The sequence below is a fragment of the Zonotrichia albicollis genome, chromosome 3 (assembly GCF_047830755.1).
Source record: "Zonotrichia albicollis isolate bZonAlb1 chromosome 3, bZonAlb1.hap1, whole genome shotgun sequence".
NCBI lineage: Eukaryota > Metazoa > Chordata > Aves > Passeriformes > Passerellidae > Zonotrichia > Zonotrichia albicollis.
Genome location: NC_133821.1, coordinates 683596 through 700895, shown reverse-complemented (window position 1 = coordinate 700895; position 17300 = coordinate 683596). Strand labels below are relative to the sequence as shown.

The 17300-nt window shown below is 67.6% G+C and overlaps 2 protein-coding genes across 4 annotated transcripts in view; both read left to right on the top strand.

The window, feature by feature from the left end:
• Positions 1 to 14860, top strand: part of LOC102064389 (dystrobrevin beta) — a 164548-nt gene extending 149688 nt beyond the window's left edge. Inside the window, exon 12 of the mRNA XM_074536322.1 lies at positions 14713 to 14860. Coding sequence (XP_074392423.1) covers positions 14713 to 14845 — 133 coding nt within the window. The 3' untranslated portion in view covers positions 14846 to 14860. The remainder of the gene's footprint in view (positions 1 to 14712) is intronic.
• Positions 1 to 17300, top strand: part of DNMT3A (DNA methyltransferase 3 alpha) — a 44580-nt gene that overhangs the window by 8979 nt on the left and 18301 nt on the right. For 2 of the 3 annotated variants that reach the window (XM_074536309.1, XM_074536311.1), the window contains exons 2-6: positions 1064 to 1236; positions 6965 to 7069; positions 11744 to 12068; positions 14957 to 15006; positions 15814 to 15960. In XM_074536309.1, coding sequence (XP_074392410.1) covers positions 1168 to 1236; positions 6965 to 7069; positions 11744 to 12068; positions 14957 to 15006; positions 15814 to 15960 — 696 coding nt within the window. In that variant the 5' untranslated portion in view covers positions 1064 to 1167. The remainder of the gene's footprint in view (positions 1 to 1063; positions 1237 to 6964; positions 7070 to 11743; positions 12069 to 14956; positions 15007 to 15813; positions 15961 to 17300) is intronic. The other variant, XM_074536310.1, reaches the window with a different exon arrangement.

Sequence of the window (17300 nt, the reverse complement as noted above, 5' to 3'; positions counted from 1 at the left end):
TGCACCCCAAACCCTGCCTGTGCCTGGTACCTCACAGTGTGCACCCCAAACCCCACACACCCTGCACCCCAAACCCTGCCCTGTGCTCCCCCTGCAGCGTGTCCTGCATCCCACACACCCTGCATCTCACACACCCTGCACCCCAAACCCTGCCCTGTGCCCCTGCAGCGTGTCCTGCACCCCACGTGCCTCTCACCCTGTACCCTGCACCCCACAGCCCTGCTGCCCCCACACCCTGCACCCCACAGAATGCACCCTGCACCCCTCGTACCCCACACTGCTCACAAGGTGAACGGTGCACCCCAAAACAGGCACTGGGCACCCCGTGCTGTGCAAAGGGCACCCACACTGAGCATTGGGTGCTGGGTGCCCTGCACCACACTGTGCACCCTGTGCCCTGCACCCTGTGCCCACAGCTTGTACGCCACACCATGGGCACTGTGCCCCACACCGTGTACACTGTGCCCCAGAGCTGCACCCCATACCATGGGCCCTGTGCCCTACACCCTGCACCCCACACCATGGACACTGTGCCCCAGAGCGGCGCCCCACACCATGGGCACTGTGCCCCACACCCTGCACCCCACACCATGGGCATTGTGCCCCACAACTGCACCCCTGTGGGCTCCCCACATCTCACACCGTGCCCCCTGTGCCCCACACTGCTCCCCATGCTCTGCACCCCTCACCACGCAGCCTGAACCGACACTGTGCATCCCCTATGCACCCCTCACCCACACCCCACACCCCTGACCCTCACCCCGCAGCCCCTGTGCCCCTCTCACCCCACACCCCGACCCTGCATCCCCTGTTCCCCCTGTACCCCTGACCCTCACCCCCTGTGCGCCCCTGACCCCTTGCCGGGGATGTTCTCGGGCACCGTGCGGGGCACTGGCGGGGCATGAGCCCAGCCCTGCCCAGCCCAGCCCAGCCCAGCCCGGCCCAGCCCGGCCCGGCCGAGTCAAGGCTGTGGCACGTTAATAATTGCCGGGGCCGGGGCCGGGCCGGGGCCGGCGGGGCGGGAGCAGCCCCTGACCCGCGCGTCCCTCCGCTCTCCCCGCAGGGCCAGCAGCGAGCAGGCAGCGGCATCGGGGACGGCTCTGGGACCCTCCGAGCGCAGCGGGCTCCGCTCCGGTGCTGCTGACAGGCGGCGGCCCCGGGCCCACCATGCCGTCCAGCGGGAGCCTGGACACCGGCAGCCCCGCGCCCAGCCGCGAGGCGCTCGATACGCACAAGGTACGGCCCGCTCCGGTCCCGGGGATACGGGGGACCGGCACATCCCGGGGGAGCGCGGCCGGAGGGCTCCGGGGCTCGGTGCATCCCGGCCCGGGGGCTCCGGGTCTCGGTTCCTTCCCGGCCGGCGGGAGAAGGGGGCGCGGGGCCCCCGGTGCCGCAGGGCGGAGGGGAACGGGGGAAGCGGGAGAGGCCTGAGGCACGGGCGGGCGGGATTAGCGCGGATTGAGCTATTCCTGGCGCTGGGCAGCGCGGGGAGGGGACGGGGACGCAGACCTGCTGTCACCTCCCGGCTGCGGGTACAGCTGGGGCAAGGCGGCTGGCACGGTGCGGGTGTCCTCCTGTGTCCCCCAGGATGTGGGGGTCCCCATCAGGGCTGTGTCCCCAGAATGGGTCTGTCCCCTGGGATGGGGGGTGTCCTGGCCCCAGAGTGTGTGCTGGGTTCATGCCCTGTGCCAAGCAGGATGCACGGTGGCCTGGAATCCTCGTGCCAGCCCTGCTCCTCCTTCGGGGTGTCCCACCTGTTCCGGGGGTCCCTGCACCTCCTCCATGTGTGACGCCAGGCTCAGGAGGGACACCCAGTACCTGCCTGGCCAGGGTGGCTGCTCCCAGTGCCAGGGCTCTTCCTGTGGGGCAGTGCCCAGCAGTGCAGGGCAGGGCTGGGCAGGGCGTGGGCACTGGGGCACGGCCAGCTGGACATCTGGACACTGTCCCACTGTGGGCATGGCCAGGTCAGGGTCACATCCTGCTTCCTGTGACCATCCCACGGCCAGGTCAGGGTCACATCCCACTTCCTGTGACCATCCCACGGCCAGGTCAGGGTCACATCCTGGTTCCTGTGACCGTCCCATGGTCAGGTCAGGGTCACTCCAGTTCCTGTGACCGTCCCACAGCCAGGTCAGGGTCACATGCCGGTTCCTGTGATCATCCCACCACAGGCACGGCCAGGTCAGGGTCACATCCCGGTTCCTGCTGGCCACCTGGGTCACGCTGTGTCACACGGTGCTGCTCCCCATCCTGCAGCCATTGGTCCCGGTGGCCCGAGGGGCTGAACCTTGTGTCCCTTAGGATGTGTCCGTGGTCCCCTGGGATGTCCCTGTGTGTCTCCTGGGATGTGCCCAGCCTGTTTTTGGTACAGCGGGGGGCACGGGTACCCCATGGCCAGGTTCGGTCTTGCCCTGCAGGAGCCAGGAGTGGGGTGGATGCGCAGCCCCCGTGCTTTGGGATGCTTCTGGGGGCACGGGGGGCACAGGGCAGAGCTGGGGCAGTGCCTACTGCAGCCCGGTACCCATGGGAACAGGGCAGTGCCCGCCGCAGCCCGGTGCCCCCGGGCCCTGGCAGTGCCCGTCGCTGGCAGCCGCGCTCGGCCGGGCGCTGTCCCGGGTTGACCCCGCGGGATGCGGCGCCGCCTCCCCCGCGGCCGCACGCCGAGGTCACGGTGCTGCCGACGGCTCCGCTGCCCCCGCGGCCGGCGCGGTCGAGCCTCCCCCGGCGCCTCCGGGCGGGCCGGCCGGTGGCTCCCAGCGGGCCGAGCCCCGCTCCCGGCCGGGGCGGCTCTGCACAGCCGGGATCCCCGGGGCTGCGGGCCAGGCTGTGCTCCGGTACCGCTCAGCGGGGCCGGTGCCGCTGATCGGGGCTGTGCTGGCGGTACTGGTTAGTGGGGCCGGTACCGCAGATTGGGGCTGTGCTGGCGGTACCGCGGGCCGAGCTGTGCTCCGGTACCAGGGAGTGAGGCCGGTACCGCGGATCGGGGCTGTGCTGGCAGTACCGGTTAGCGGGGCCAGTGCCGTGGATCGGGTCTGTGCTGGCGGTACCGTGGGCCGACTATGCTGGCGGTACTGGTTGGCGGGGCCAGTACCGTGGATCGGGGCTGTGCTGGCGGTACCGGCGATCGGGCCCAATACCGCAGAGAGGGGCTGTGCTGGCAGTGTCTGGATCGGTTCTGTGCTGGCGGTACCAGGGAGCGGGCCTGGCACCGGGGAGCGAGGCTGGTACTGCAGAGTGGGGTCGTGCTGGCGGTACCGCTGAGCAGGGCCGGTACCGTGGAGCAGGGCTGGTACCGCTCAGCAGAGCCGGTACCGCTGGGCAGGGCTGGTACCGCTCAGCAGAGCCGGTACTGTAGAACAGGGCCGGTACCGCTGAGCAGGGCCGGTACCGTGGAGCAGGGCCGGTACCGCTGGGCAGAGCCGGTACCACTGAGCAGGGCCGGCACTGCTGGGCAGGGCCGGTACCGCGAAGCAGAGCCGGTACCAGGGAGCAGGGCTGGTACCGTGGAGCAGGGCCGGTACCACTGAGCAGAGCCGGTACAGCTGAGCAGAGCTGGTACCGCTGGGCAGAGCTGGTACCGCTGGGCAGGGCCGGTACTGCTGGGCAGGGCCGGTACCGCAAAGCAGAGCCGGTACCAGGGAGCAGGGCCGGTACCACGGAGCAAGGCCGGTACCAGGGAGCAGGGCTGTGCTGGCGGTACCACGGAGCAGGGCCAGTACTGGGGAGCAGGGCTGGTCCCCCTGAGCAGAGCCGGTACCATGGAACAGGGCCGGTCACCTGAGCAGGCCCAGTACCTAGAGCGGAGCTGGAAGCGCAGCCAGCACTGCGTCATGCCGCAGCCCGGCCGCCGTTCCGCCGTTCCCCCCGGGCTGTTGCTTGGCAGCGGAGCAGGAGCGGCACCGGGACGTGCCCGGAGCCCCGCGCTCCCGGGGCCGGGCCCGGTGATGGATGCGCGGTGATGACTCAGGGATGATGCGGGCACCGGGGGGGGCTGCGGCACCGGGATGGGGCACAGAGCCCCCTGTGCCAGCCCTGCTGCTGCCCGGGCTGCACCCGCACTGCTGCCCGGCTTTTGGGGTGCTGGCTGTGCCCCCGGAGGGTTCCTGGTCCTGGGGGCATCCCCTGGTTCCACAGCAGGGACCCTGCTGTCCCCTGGCCATGGCAGCTCTGCCCCTCCAGCTTTTCACGCTGAGCCCCCCTGGGCTCTCTGGGTGCCCCCAGCTGCATCCTCCCCTGGCACCCCCAGATCTTTCATGTACATCCACTAAATGCTGCCAGGGCCTGGATGGGGCCAGGGAGGGACAGCTGGCTGGGGCAGTGCCAGCAGCCAGGGTGGCACTGGGGCACAGGGACAGGTGCCAGGGTCTGCCCTGCACCCTTGGTGCTGCCCTGGCCCTGCAGCACAGCGAGGCACAGGGAAAGGGGGCACAGGGACCCCCAGAATCCCCTCAGGCCCTTGTGCCTCGGATGCTGCTGGATCTGGGATCCTGACACGGCCTTGGAGCCGTCCCAAAACCTTCCAGCAGGATGCCATGTGCACTGGGGCCCGGCCCTGGCGGGGGCTGCCGTGTCCTGTCCTCATTCAGGGCTGGCAGTGCCAGCAGGTGCCAGGGCTGGGGGGTGCCCACATGGAGCTGGGGGGTCTGTGCAGGGCCTAGAGGCTGCTCAGCCCCACAGGCAGGTGAGCGGGGCTGGGACAAGCACAGTTCTGGGGGGACACCATGGGCCTGGGACAGAGCTGCACGTGGCTCCCGGGCATCCCACGGGCACCAGGACCAGGCAGGGCAGCAATGGGCACAGGATGGGCAGCAGAGTGTGGGTGGGGGGCACAGAGGGAGCTGTGGGACTGTGGCTGGGGGCACCAAGGCCATGGGGCACCAGAGCCATGGGGCACAGCGCCATGGATTTTCATGCAGAACCCCCAGAGATGTTCCAGTTGCATCCCAAGGGCTCAGCTGCCCAACTTGGGGGCACAGGGCAGGAGTGTGGCATTGCTGGGGGCACAGGGCAGCTCCAGGGGCACACAGCAGCAATGTGGCAGCTCTGGGGGCACACAGCAGCAATGTGGCAGTGTTGGGGGCACACACACAGCACTGTGGCAGTGTTGGGGGTACACACAGCAGTGTGGCAGTGTTAGGGGCACACAGCAGCAGCGTGGCAGCCCTGGGGGGCACAGGGCAGCATCGAGGGCACACACACAGCAGTGTGGCAGCTCTGGGGGCACAGGGCAGGGATGTGGCAGTGTTGGGGGCACACACAGCAATATGGCAGTGTTGGGGGCTCACAGCAGCAATATGGCAGTGTTGGGGCACACACACAGCAATGTGACAGTGTTGGGGGCACACACACAGCACTGTGACAGTGTTGGGGGCACACACACAGCAGCAATGTGACAGTGTTGGGGGCACACACACAGCAATGTGGCAGTGTTAGGGGCACACACAGCAATGTGACAGTGTTGGGGGCACACACACAGCAATGTGGCAGTGTTGGGGGCACACACAGCAGCAATGTGGCAGTGTTGGGGGCACACACACAGCAATGTGGCAGTGTTGGGGGCACACACACAGCAATGTGGCAGTGTTGGGGGCACACACACAGCAATGTGACAGTGTTGGGGGCACACACAGCAGCAATGTGGCAGTGTTGGGGGCACACACAGCAATGTGGCAGTGTTGGGGGCACACACAGCAGCAATGTGGCAGTGTTGGGGGCACACACACAGCAATGTGACAGTGTTGGGGGCACACACAGCAATGTGGCAGTGTTGGGGGCACACACAGCAATGTGACAGTGTTGGGAGCACACACACAGCAGCAATATGGCAGCCCTGGTGTCACACACACAGCAGTGTGGCAGCCCTGGTGTCACACACACAGCAATGTGGCAGCACTGGGGGCACAGGGGGGCACACACAGCAATGTGGCATCCCTGGTGTCACACACACAGCAATGTGGCATCCCTGGTGTCACACACAGAGCAATGTGGCAGCCCTGGTGTCACACACACAGCAATGTGGCAGTGTTAGGGGCACAGGACAGCTCTGGTGTCACACACACAGCAATGTGGCAGCACTGGGGGCACAGGGGGGCACACACAGCAGTGTGGCATCCCTGGTGCCCCACACACAGCAATGTGCCAGCCCCAGCGTGCAGCCCCGTGCCTCTGCAGCTCCCTCCGGCTCTCTGTCCCTGCCAGCCCCATCCCCTCCCTGGCCTCTCCCTCTCCAGCCCCCGCCGGCCTCTCCTCCTTCCCCGCTCCCCCTCCGCGGCCTCTTCCTGCTCGGCTGCTGCCGCTGCGGGATCTGCTGGGGCTCAGGTGAATCCACCCCGCGCCGTGCCGGGGCCTGCCCCTGTGCCTGCCCTGTGCCCGCCGTGTGCCCACGGTGCCCGGAGCAGGGACGGTGCCCCCAGTGCTGGCAGTGCCAGGGCACAGGGGCAGGGTCACTCCCCGGGGCCTGTTCCTGCTGCGCCGCCATGTTGGCACATGCATGCTGCCAGCGCCAGGCCAGGCCACTGTGGCATCAGGGGGCAATGGGCACTGCCAGCTGCTCCTTTGGGGCACAGCAGGCACTGCCCGCTCCAGGGGTGCCCAGCTCCTGCTGCTGGCCCTCATCTCCAGGGAGACCCATGGCTGCCCGCAGGCCTGTGCTGTGGGGTGCCCACAGGGCCCTGCTGAGCTCCGTGTGCAGGGTTTGGAGGGTGGCAGCAGTGGCACGGTGGCACAGGGCAGGAGGGTCACCCGCTGAGGCTGTGCCACTGCTCAAACATGGCAGGAGCCACTGCCACCCTCCCAGGTGCCCTGGTGCAGGCACTGCCACCCTCCCAAGTGCCCTGGTGCTGCCAGCCCGGCAATGCCACAATGCTCCCCCCTGTGCAGGTGCCCGTCCCCAGCAGTGCCCGCGGTGCCCGTCACCCCGTGCCCAGCCAGGGGTGTAACCATCCTGTCTGTGTGTGGCTGGCAGGGGGAAGAGGAGCCCGAGGAGACCCCGAGCAAGGAGGAGAAGCAGGAGCCAGGCACGCCCATGAGGAAGGCCGGGCGGCCCGGGAGGAAGCGCAAGCATGCCCAGGTGAGCCACGGGCACGGTGCCAGCTGGGGGCTCTGGGTGTCCCCACGGGGCTGCTTTGGTGACAGACCTCTGCTCCTCCTGGCGTGCCACGGGCTGCCCCGTGTGCCAGGGTGCTGAGGCACAACAGTCCCCAGTGCTGTCCCTCCCCTCCTGTGCCCTCCTGTGCCTGGTGGCACCGTCCTGCTCTGTGTGGCTCTGACCCTGTTCCCCCATTCTGGGAGCACAGCCCCCTGAGGGTCTCCCCAGCCCCTGCCCACGGGTGATGCCCACCCAGCACTCAGCCCTCGCTGTGCCATGGACACCGTGCCCGCTGGGGTCAGCTGGGAGCCACAGATGTGCTGGACAGGCCCCAGGGCTGAGGACACTCGTCCCTGCCAGGCCATGGTGTGTCCCAGTGCCACGGGGGAGCCACCTCCCTGCAGGGTGGGCACCTGGCTGGTGCCACCATGAAGTCAGTGAGAGCAGAGGAGCAGGTGGAAGGTGCCCTTGGGCTCTCCCAGGCTCAGGCAGTGTCCCCAGGCCTTGTTCACACAGGAGGGGACAGGGGGGTGACAAACAGGCCCAGGGTGATGAGGGGACAGAGAGGTGACAAACAGGCCCAGATGATGAGGGGACAGGGGGGTGACAAACAGGCCCAAAGTGATGAGGGGACAGAGAGGTGACAAGCAGGCCCAGGGTGATGAGGGGGCAGAGGGTGACAAACAGGCCCAGGGTGATGAGGGGACAGAGAGGTGACAAACAGGCCCAGGGTGATGGTGATGAGGGGACAGAGGGGTGACAAACAGGCCCAGGGTGATGAGGGGACAGAGGAACGAGCAGGGCCTGGGGCACAGACAGAGCTGAGGCCTCTCCACCCTTAGAAGGCTGCAAATCCTTTTTGGAGAAGTTTCTGGCAGCCAAAAGGGCTCATCCTGTGCTGGGATGCTTCAGGTCTGAGCTGCCTGTCCTGAGGTCCCTGATCCCTGATCCCTGCCATGCTTGTCCCTGATCCCTGATCCCTGATCCCTGATCCCTGATCCCTGATCCCTGCCAGGCCTGTCCTGATGGTTCCTGATCCCTGCCATGCCTATCCCTGGTCCCTGCTCCGTGCCATGCCGGTCCCAGGGGCACAGCCGTGTGTCACAGTGTCACCGGCGGCAGTGTCAGTGTCCCCCCGGGCCGGGGCTGTGCGGGCTGGCCGGGTCAGCCCCGGGCCGGGAGGAACGTGCGGGGCGGGGGAGGCGCTGCTGGAGAACAATGCTGGCACGGGAACGGCAGCGGGGCCGGGGAGCGGCGGGGCTGCGGTGTGATACCGGCAGGGGGGGCTCCGGTGTGACACCGGCAGGGAGGGCTCCGGTGTGAGGGAGGGCTCTGGTGTGACACCTGCGGGGAGGGAGGGCTCCGGTGTGACACCTGCAGGGAGAGCTCCGGTGTGACACCGGCAGGGAGGGCTCCGGTGTGACACCGGCAGGGAGGGCTCGGCCAGCACGGCCCCAGCACCCCGGCACCATGGAGGGATGGCAGCAGTGCCAGGGCAGCGGGCACAGCCTGCCCTGAGCCAGGGTGGGTGCCCGTCCCTGTGTGCTCCGACAGTGCCACGCTGTGCTGGGACTGGGGCTGGTGCCAGAGCTGGTGGGGGAGCTGGTGATGGAGCCAGAGCTGGTGCCAGTGCTGGTGCTGGGGCTGGTGCCAGAGCTGGTACTGGTACCAAAGCTGGTGCTGGTACCAAAGCTGGGGCTGGTGCCAGAGCTGGTGCTGCTGCCAGAGCTGGTGCTGGTGCCGGTGCCACTGCTGGTACCAAAGCTGGCACTGAGGCTGGTGCCAGAGCTGTGCCAGAGCTGGTGCTGGTGCTGGTACTCATGCCAACAGCTCCAGTGCCGGCAGAGCAGAGCTGGCATGGCCAGCCCCAGCCAGTGCCAGGGCAGCCCCTGCAGATGTCAGCCACTAAAAATCTCCTCCCTGAGGAGAGCCCACTGTGCCAGGGGCACGGGGCAGGCTGAGGGCAGCTGGCATTGCTGTGGGCACAGCCTGGTGCCAGCCTGGCCCTGAGGGTGCCCAGCACCTGTGCCCAGGTGGGCAGGCTGTGCCCATGGGGTCTGCCATGGTTGGTGCTGTGAGAGGGCACAGGGAGCTAGGTGGGCACAGCCCTGTGGAGACGGGTGTCACAGTGTGGGTGAGCTGTGCCAGGCTGTGCCAGGCTGTCCTGTGCTGCGCCATGCCAAGCAATGCCATGCTGTGCCATGCCTTGGCTCCAGGACCAGCGTCCCCAGTGCCAGCTGTGCCTGGCAGAGGGACACCCCTGTGGGTGACAGGGGCACCTTCCCCGGGTTGGGATGGGCACAGGAATCCCCAGCCCCATGTGCCACCCCCCGTCATGCCCTTGGAGAGTGTCCCCAGTGTCCCTTGGTGTCCCCAGGACAGTGGGAAAGGCACAGGGAGTGTCCCCAGTGTCACTTGGTGTCTCAGGGAGTGTCCCCAGTGTCACTTGGTGTCCCCAGGACAGGGGAAAGGCACAGGGCCGTGCAGAGCAGCCTCCTTGGTGGGGCCCAGCCCAGGGCAGGGAGCAGCAGAAAGGCAGAGCCCGTTCCCAGAGCCCGTTCTGGGGCTGGAGCTGCAGGAAGCAAAGGCTGGGGGGGCAGGAAGGGACAGCGGGGCTGGGAGGGGACAGGGCCAGAAGGGGACAGGGACAGGCACGGGATGGGGACAAGCCACTTGAACCCCACAGCCCCCTAAACCCCACAGCCCCCCTGAACCCCACAGCCCCCTGAACCCCACAGCCTCCCCAAATCCCACAGCCCTCCTGAACCCCACAGCCCCCCCAACCCCCAAAATCCCCAGACCCCGCAGCCGCCCCGAGTGTCCCCAGCCCCGCTGTCCCGGCTCCTTCCCGTTTCCTGCCGTTTCCTCTCCCGGCCCCTGCATTGTTCTCACACGGATGCGGCCCTGGCAGCGGCGGGAGCGGGGCCAGGGGTGCCGGGACCCCCTCAGCTGCATGGGGACCCCTCAGCTGCATGGGGAGTGGCACCGGGACCCCTCAGGGACAGGGGGTGCGGCAGTGTCCAGGTTTGGGACCTGTCCTAGTCTGGGATCCGTCCTGGTATGGGACCCATCCTGATCTGGGACCCATCCAGCTTTAGGACCAATCCTGATCTGGAACCTGTCCTGGTTTAGGACCCATCCTGGTTTAATACCCATCACAGTTTAGGACCTGTTGTGGTTTAGGACCTGTCCTGGTCCGAGCCCTGTCCTGGTTTGGGACCCTTCCCAGGCAGCCAGTGGCGGGGACAGGCCAGGGGTGTCAGGCCAGGGGCTCCTGTGCCCCGTGGCACCAGTTGGGTACCTCATGGAGGAAGCAGTGCCCGTCACCTGCCATGCCCCTGGAGCTCGTGCCCCGGTGCCAGCGGCCCCTGGCAGCGGGCAGCACCTGAGCTCACAGCAAGGCCCCCAGCTGGACCGTGTCCCCTCCTGGGCTGTCATCAAACGGGACACTGTGGCACCTGTACTTCACTGGGGACAGGCAGGGAGGGTCCCCTGCCCACTGTGCCACCCTGGCATTACATTGTGCCATCCTGGCATCATGCCCTGGCTGCCCACTGTGCCACCCTGGCATCACGCTGTGCTGTGGGAGAGCACCAGGGCCACCAGGAGGGAGTGGCAGCAGCTCCAGGGTCGGTCTGGGGGTGCCAGGGCTGAGCTGTGCCTGTCACACACACGCACACCTGTCACACACACCTGTCACACACACACACCTGTCACACACACGCACACACACACACACACACACACACACCCACACACACCTGTCACACACACACACACACACACACCTGTCATATACATACGCACACACACACCTGTCGCACACACACACCTGTCGCACACACACACCTGTCATATACACACCTGTCACACACACCTGTCATATACACACACCTGTCATATACACACCTGTCACACACACACACCTGTCATATACACAGCTGTCTCACACACACACACCCCCCCACACACACACACCTGTCACACACACACACACTCCTGTCACACACACGTCATATACACACACACACCTGTAATATACACGCCTGTCACACACACCTGTCACACACACACACCCCTGTCACACACACCTGTCACACACACACACACACCCCTGTCACACACACCTGTCACACACACACACACACACCTGTCACACACACACACATACACACACACACACACACACACCTGTCATATACACATCTGTCACACACACACCTGTCACATACACACACACACCCCTGTGTGCTTGGCACTCCTGAGAGTGCCATGGTGGGTTGTCCTGGTCCTGAGAGTGCCATGGTGGGGTGTCCTGGTCCTCAGGGTGACACAGCAGCGTGTCCTGCTCATGAGGGTGTCACATCCATGTGTCCTGGCCCTGGGGCTGCTGTGGCACTGTGTCCTGGTCCCAAGGGTCCCCTCCCAAGGGTCCCTTTGGCAGGCAGCAGCACCTGTCACACTTGGCATGCACGGGGTGGCACTGGGTGTCCTGGTCCCAGTGTCCCTTTGGCAGCACCTGGCACACCTGGCACACCCGAGGTGGCACTGGCTGTCCTGGTCCCAGTGTCCCTTTGGCATGCCTGGCACACCTGGCACACCCGAGGTGGCACCAGCCCCCCCTGTACCATCACCAACCACCCTTTCCCCCCCCAGCAGGCGGAGAGCAGTGAGAGCCCCAAGGACACGGCGGCCGCCCCCAAGTGCCCCCCGGCGTGCCCCGAGGCCAGCCCCGCCGAGCCGCTGCCCAACGGGGACGTGGAGGGCGACGCCGAGGAGGCCGGGGGCAGCCCCAAGGGCGGGCGGCCCGAGGAGGACGAGGCCGAGAGCCCCGCGGCCGGGGAGGCGGGCCGGGCCCTGGAGAACGGCCGCTGCACGCCCAAGGAGGGGCTGGACGCGCCCGCCGACGACGGCGACATGGCCCCCTCCGACCCCCAGAAGAAACGCGGCAGGAGGAAACTGCTGGAGGGCGCTGAGAAAGGTGAGAGGGAAACCCTGGGGATCCTGTGCTAGAGACACCCAGGGACCCCCAGGGACCCCTAGAGACCCCCAGGGACCCCCAGAGACACCCAGGGACCCCCAGAGACCCCCCAGGGACCCCCAGAGACACCAGGGACACCAGGGACCCCCAGGGACCCCCAGAGACACCCAGGGACCCCCAGAGACACCCAGAGACACCAGGGACCCCCAGAGATACCCAGGGACCCCCAGAGACACCCAGAGACACCAGGGACCCCCAGAGATACCCAGGGACCCCCAGAGACACCCAGAGACCCCCAGGGACCCCCAGAGACACACAGGGACCCCCAGAGATACCCAGGGACACCCAGGGACCTCCAGAGACACCCAGGGACCCCCAGGGACCCCCAGAGACACCCAGAGACACCAGGGACCCCCAGAGACCCCCAGGGACCCCCAGAGACACCCAGGGACCCCCAGGGACACCCAGAGACACCCAGAGACACCCAGAGACACCCAGGGATCCCCAGAGACACCCAGGGACCCCCAGAGACACCCAGTACCCCAGGGACCCCCGTCCCCTCCGACCCCCAGAAGAAACGCGGCAGGAGGAAACTCCTGGAGGGCACTGAGAAAGGCAAGCAGGGATATCTGGGGCAGGCTAGGCTGCAGCTGGCAGAGGCAGGGCCAGAGCTGGCAGAGGTGGACAGGGATGGCCGGGGCAGGCAGGGATGGCTGAGCCAGGCTGGGATGGAGCTGGCAGAGGCAGGGACTGAGCTGGGACACGCAGGGATGGCTGGGGCAGGCTGGGATGGCTGGGGCAGGCAGGGATGCAGCTGGCAGAGCTGGGATGCAGCTGGCAGAGGCAGGGATGGCCGGGGCAGGCAGGGATGGCTGGGATGGCTGAGCCAGCCTGGGATGGCTGAGCCAGGCTGGGATGGCTGAGCCAGGCTGGGATATCTGGGGCAGGCTTGGATGGAACTGGTAGAGGCCGGGATGGCTGGGGCAGGCAGGGATGGCCGGGGCAGGCAGGGATGCAGCTGGCAGAGCTGGGATGGCCAGGGCAGGCAGGGATGGCCGGGGCAGGCAGGAATGGCTGAGCCAGGCAGGGATGCAGCTGGCAGAGCTGGGATGGCCGGGGCAGGCAGGGATGGCTGGGGCAGGCAGGGATGGCTGGGGCAGGCAGGGATGCAGCTGGCAGAGCTGGGATGGCCGGGGCAGGCAGGGATGGCCGGGGCAGGCAGGGATGCAGCTGGCAGAGCTGGGATGCAGCTGGCAGAGGCAGGCCTGGCGGGATGGATGCACGGATGAGCCGCACGCTGCAGATGCTGCCGCAGTCACGAGGCGCAGCCGCAGCCGCGCTCGGGGGGGAGCGGGAGCGGCCCCGGGCGGCCCCAGGGCAAACGGACCCGGCCATGGGGGCTGCGGGAACGGGAACGGGAACGGCCGGAGCAGGAGCGGGAGCGGCCCCGGGCGGCCTGAGGGCAAACGGACCCGGCCATGGGGGCTGCGGGAACGGGAACGGGAACGGCCGGAGCAGGAGCGGGAGCGGCCCCGGGCGGCCTGAGGGCAAACGGACCCGGCCATGGGGGCTGCGGGAACGGGAACGGGAACGGCCGGAGCAGGAGCGGGAGCGGCCCCGGGCGGCCTGAGGGCAAACGGACCCGGCCGAGGCTGCTGCGGGCACGGGGGTGCGGTGTGCGAGCGGTACCGGGGCAGCTGTGAGACTGCTGGGAGCTCCGTCCATCCATCCATCATCCATCCATCCATCCATCCATCCATCCATCCATCCATCCATCCATCCATCCATCCCAGTGTCACACTGTGCCACCTCAGGCTGCAGGGCACCATCCCAGTGTCACACTGTGCCACCCCAGTGCCTGTGCCAGCTGCAGGGCACCATCCCAGTGTCACACTGTGCCACCCCAGTGCCTGTGCCAGCTGCAGGGCACCATCCCAGTGTCTGTGCCAGCTGCAGGGCACCATCCCAGTGTCATGCTGTGCCACTCCAGGGTCTGCAGGGCACCATCCCAGTGCCACACTATGCCCCCCCGGTGCTCGTGCCAGCTGTAGGGCACCATCCCAGTGCCACACTGTGCCACTCCAGGGTCTGCAGGGCACCACCCCAGTGTCACACACGGTCCGTGCCAGCTGCAGGGCACCACCCCAGTGCCACACTGTGCCACCCCAGGGTCTGCAGGGCACCACCCCAGTGCCACACTGTGCCACCCCAGGGTCTGCAGGGCACCATCCCAGTGCCACACTATGCCCCCCCGGTGCTCGTGCCACCTGTAGGGCACCATCCCAGTGTCACACACGGTCCGTGCCAGCTGCAGGGCACCACCCCAGTGCCACACTGTGCCACCCCAGGGTCTGCAGGGCACCATCCCAGTGTCACACTGTGTCCCCCCGGTGCCCGTGCCAGCTGCAGGGCACCACCCCAGTGCCACACTGTCCCCCCCGTGCCCACCCCAGCTGCGCGGTGCCCGCAGTGGGTGTGAGCCCCCCGTCCCCGCCGCCCCCGCGGTTCTCAGCCCCCGGAACCGTCGGCGTTTATTTTTAGCCGCTTTCCTGGCAGCGCTCTCGGAGCTGCTGTGCCGCGGATGTGCCGAGCACAGGAAGCAGCAGCGGGGCTGCGCCGCTTCCCCTGCCCGCGGGGGGGTCCCTGCCCCGGACCCCCAAAAACCCTCCGGGGCAGCGCCCCCCGCCCGCCACGGGGGCTCCGGGGGGCTCGGGACGGGTTTGGGGGGCTCTGGATGGGCTGGGGGAGCCCCCTCTCCCCTCTGGAGCCCTGGGTGAGGGCCCCATCGCCCTGTATGGCTCCTGGGTGGGGGTCCCATCGCCCTGTGTGGGTCTGGGGGGTCCCAGCCCCACACTGACGCTGATGGTCGCTCTCTGTTCCGTGTGCAGGCAAGGACGAGAAGGAGGAAAACAACAACTTCGACAGCCTGAAAATGGAGGCAAGTACGGCCTGGGGGCTGCTCCCTGCCCGGCTGGGCACAGGAGATGGGCATGGCACACCCAGGGGATGGGCACAGCCCCGCAGACACCCCAGGGGATGGGCACAGCACACCCCAGATGGGCACAGCCCCATAGCCCACCCTAGGAGATGGGCACAGCCCCCCATGGGCACCATCTCCCCCTGCTCCCTCAGCCCCCGGCAGATCCGTGCCTGCATGGTGCCAGTGGTGCCCATCAAGGTGCAGCTGTGATGCCATGGCCTCCAGGGCACGTGCAGTGCTCCCTGTGCTGTGCCCTCATCCCTCTCCCCTGTGCCATGCCCTCTGTCCTGTCCCCTGTCCTGTCCCCTGTGCAGAGCTCCCTGTGCAGTGCCCTCCCCCCTCTCTCTGTGCCCTGGCAGTGCCCTCAACCTTGGCAGTGCCCTCACCCCTCTCTTTGTACGCTGGCAGTGCCCTCAACCTTGACAGTGCCCTCACCCCTGTCTCTGCCCTGGCAGTGCCCTGACCCCTGTCTCTATGCCCTGGCAGTGCCCTGGCAGTGCCCTCACCCCCATCTCTGACCCCTGGCAGTGCCCTCACCCCGTCTCTGTGCCCTGACAGTGCCCTGGCAGTGCCCTCACCCCGTCTCTGTGCCCTGGTAGTACCCTGGCAGTGCCCTCACCCCTGGCAGTGCCCTCACCCCGTCTCTGTGCCCTGGCAGTGCCCTGACCCCCGTCTCTGTGCCCTGGCAGTGCCCTGACCCCTCTCTCACCCCTGGCAGTGCCCTGGCAGTGCCCTGGCAGTGCCCTGACCCCCCTCTCCCCACAGGGCTCGCGGGGGCGGCTCCGGGGCGGGCTGGGCTGGGAGTCCAGCCTGCGGCAGCGGCCCATGCAGCGGCACACCTTCCAGGCCGGGGACCCCTACTACATCAGCAAGAGGAAACGCGACGAGTGGCTGGCACGCTGGAAGAGGGAGGTGAGCCTGGCACCCACGGGGAGGGCACCGAGGGTCACTGAGACCCGGGGCTGCCATGGGACCAGCGGGGTGGGCACCGAGCCCCAAGGGTCCCATGGCATCAGCGGGGTGGGCACATGGGGACAGCGAGCCCCGAGGGTCCCATGGCATCAGCGGGGTGGGCACATGGGGCCACTGAGCCCTGAGGCTGCCATGGCATTGGTGGCACAGAGGCAGGGCCAGGACTCGCCAGGCACACAGGGGACGGTGGCACAGAGCACACGGTGCTCGGATGGGCACACGGGACATGCTGGCATGGTCACGCCCTGGGGCTGGTGGAAAGGGTGCCCCGTGCTGCCGGTGCTGTCACTGCCCCACTGGCACCTGAGCCTGGCACCTCCTTCCTCACCCCTGTGCCCCTGGGGCTGCCCTCTCTTGGCAGCCGTGGGCAGTGGACCCGTCCCTGTCCCCCAGGATGTGCCACCCATTCCTGCCCCTGGGATGTGCCCCCGTTCCTGCCCCCAGGGTGGGATGTGCCACCCGTTCCCTGGCGTGTGCCACAGCCGGGCTCCTGGCGGCAGCCTGGCATGGGCACAGCATGGCCATGGTGCCAGCAGCTGCTCGTGGGCAGCAGGGACAAGGGCTCTGTGGGTGCCCCAGGTGCCCATCACAGCCCTCACCCCGTTCTTGGCATTGTCCCCACTGCCAGCGGGTCTGCCTGGCACTGTGTCTGTCCCTTTGTGCCACCTCCTGGGCATCGTTTGTAGCCCTGCTGCCAAGCACCCTCCTGCTGGCACCCACAGGGATGGTGGCACAGCCAAGGCGTCCCACTGGGCATGGCCAGGCCATGCTGAGGGGCACAGGGAATGGCTGGCACAGCCACGGTGTCCCCATGGGACACAGGGCACAGCTGGGACATTCAGTGTCCCACAGGGCACTGAGTGTGCCCCTTTCCCTCCCCCTGGAGGGGTTCCAGGCACAGCCCCCCTGCCCTGCCCCATCTCTGGGCACTGTGAGTTCCTCTCCCTGGAGCCCCCAGACCCCGAGGGCCCCCAGAGCTGTCACTGGTCACTCCTGGGCCCTGATTTCGGGAAGCAGAGCTGGCTGCTGGCCCAGTGACCATTCACAGCTGCTGGGTCACCCCCCCTGTGCCACCCACTGCCCGCTGGGGAGGTGGGGACAGCAGTGGGACCATGGCGTTGGGATGAAGGTGAAGGAGATGGGGCAGGGGAGGAAAGTGGGAATGGGATGGGGATGGAGCAGGAACAGGAGTGAGGATGGAATGGAATGGAATGGAATGGAATGGAATGGAATGGAATGGAATGGAATGGAATGGAATGGAATGGAATGGAATGGAATGG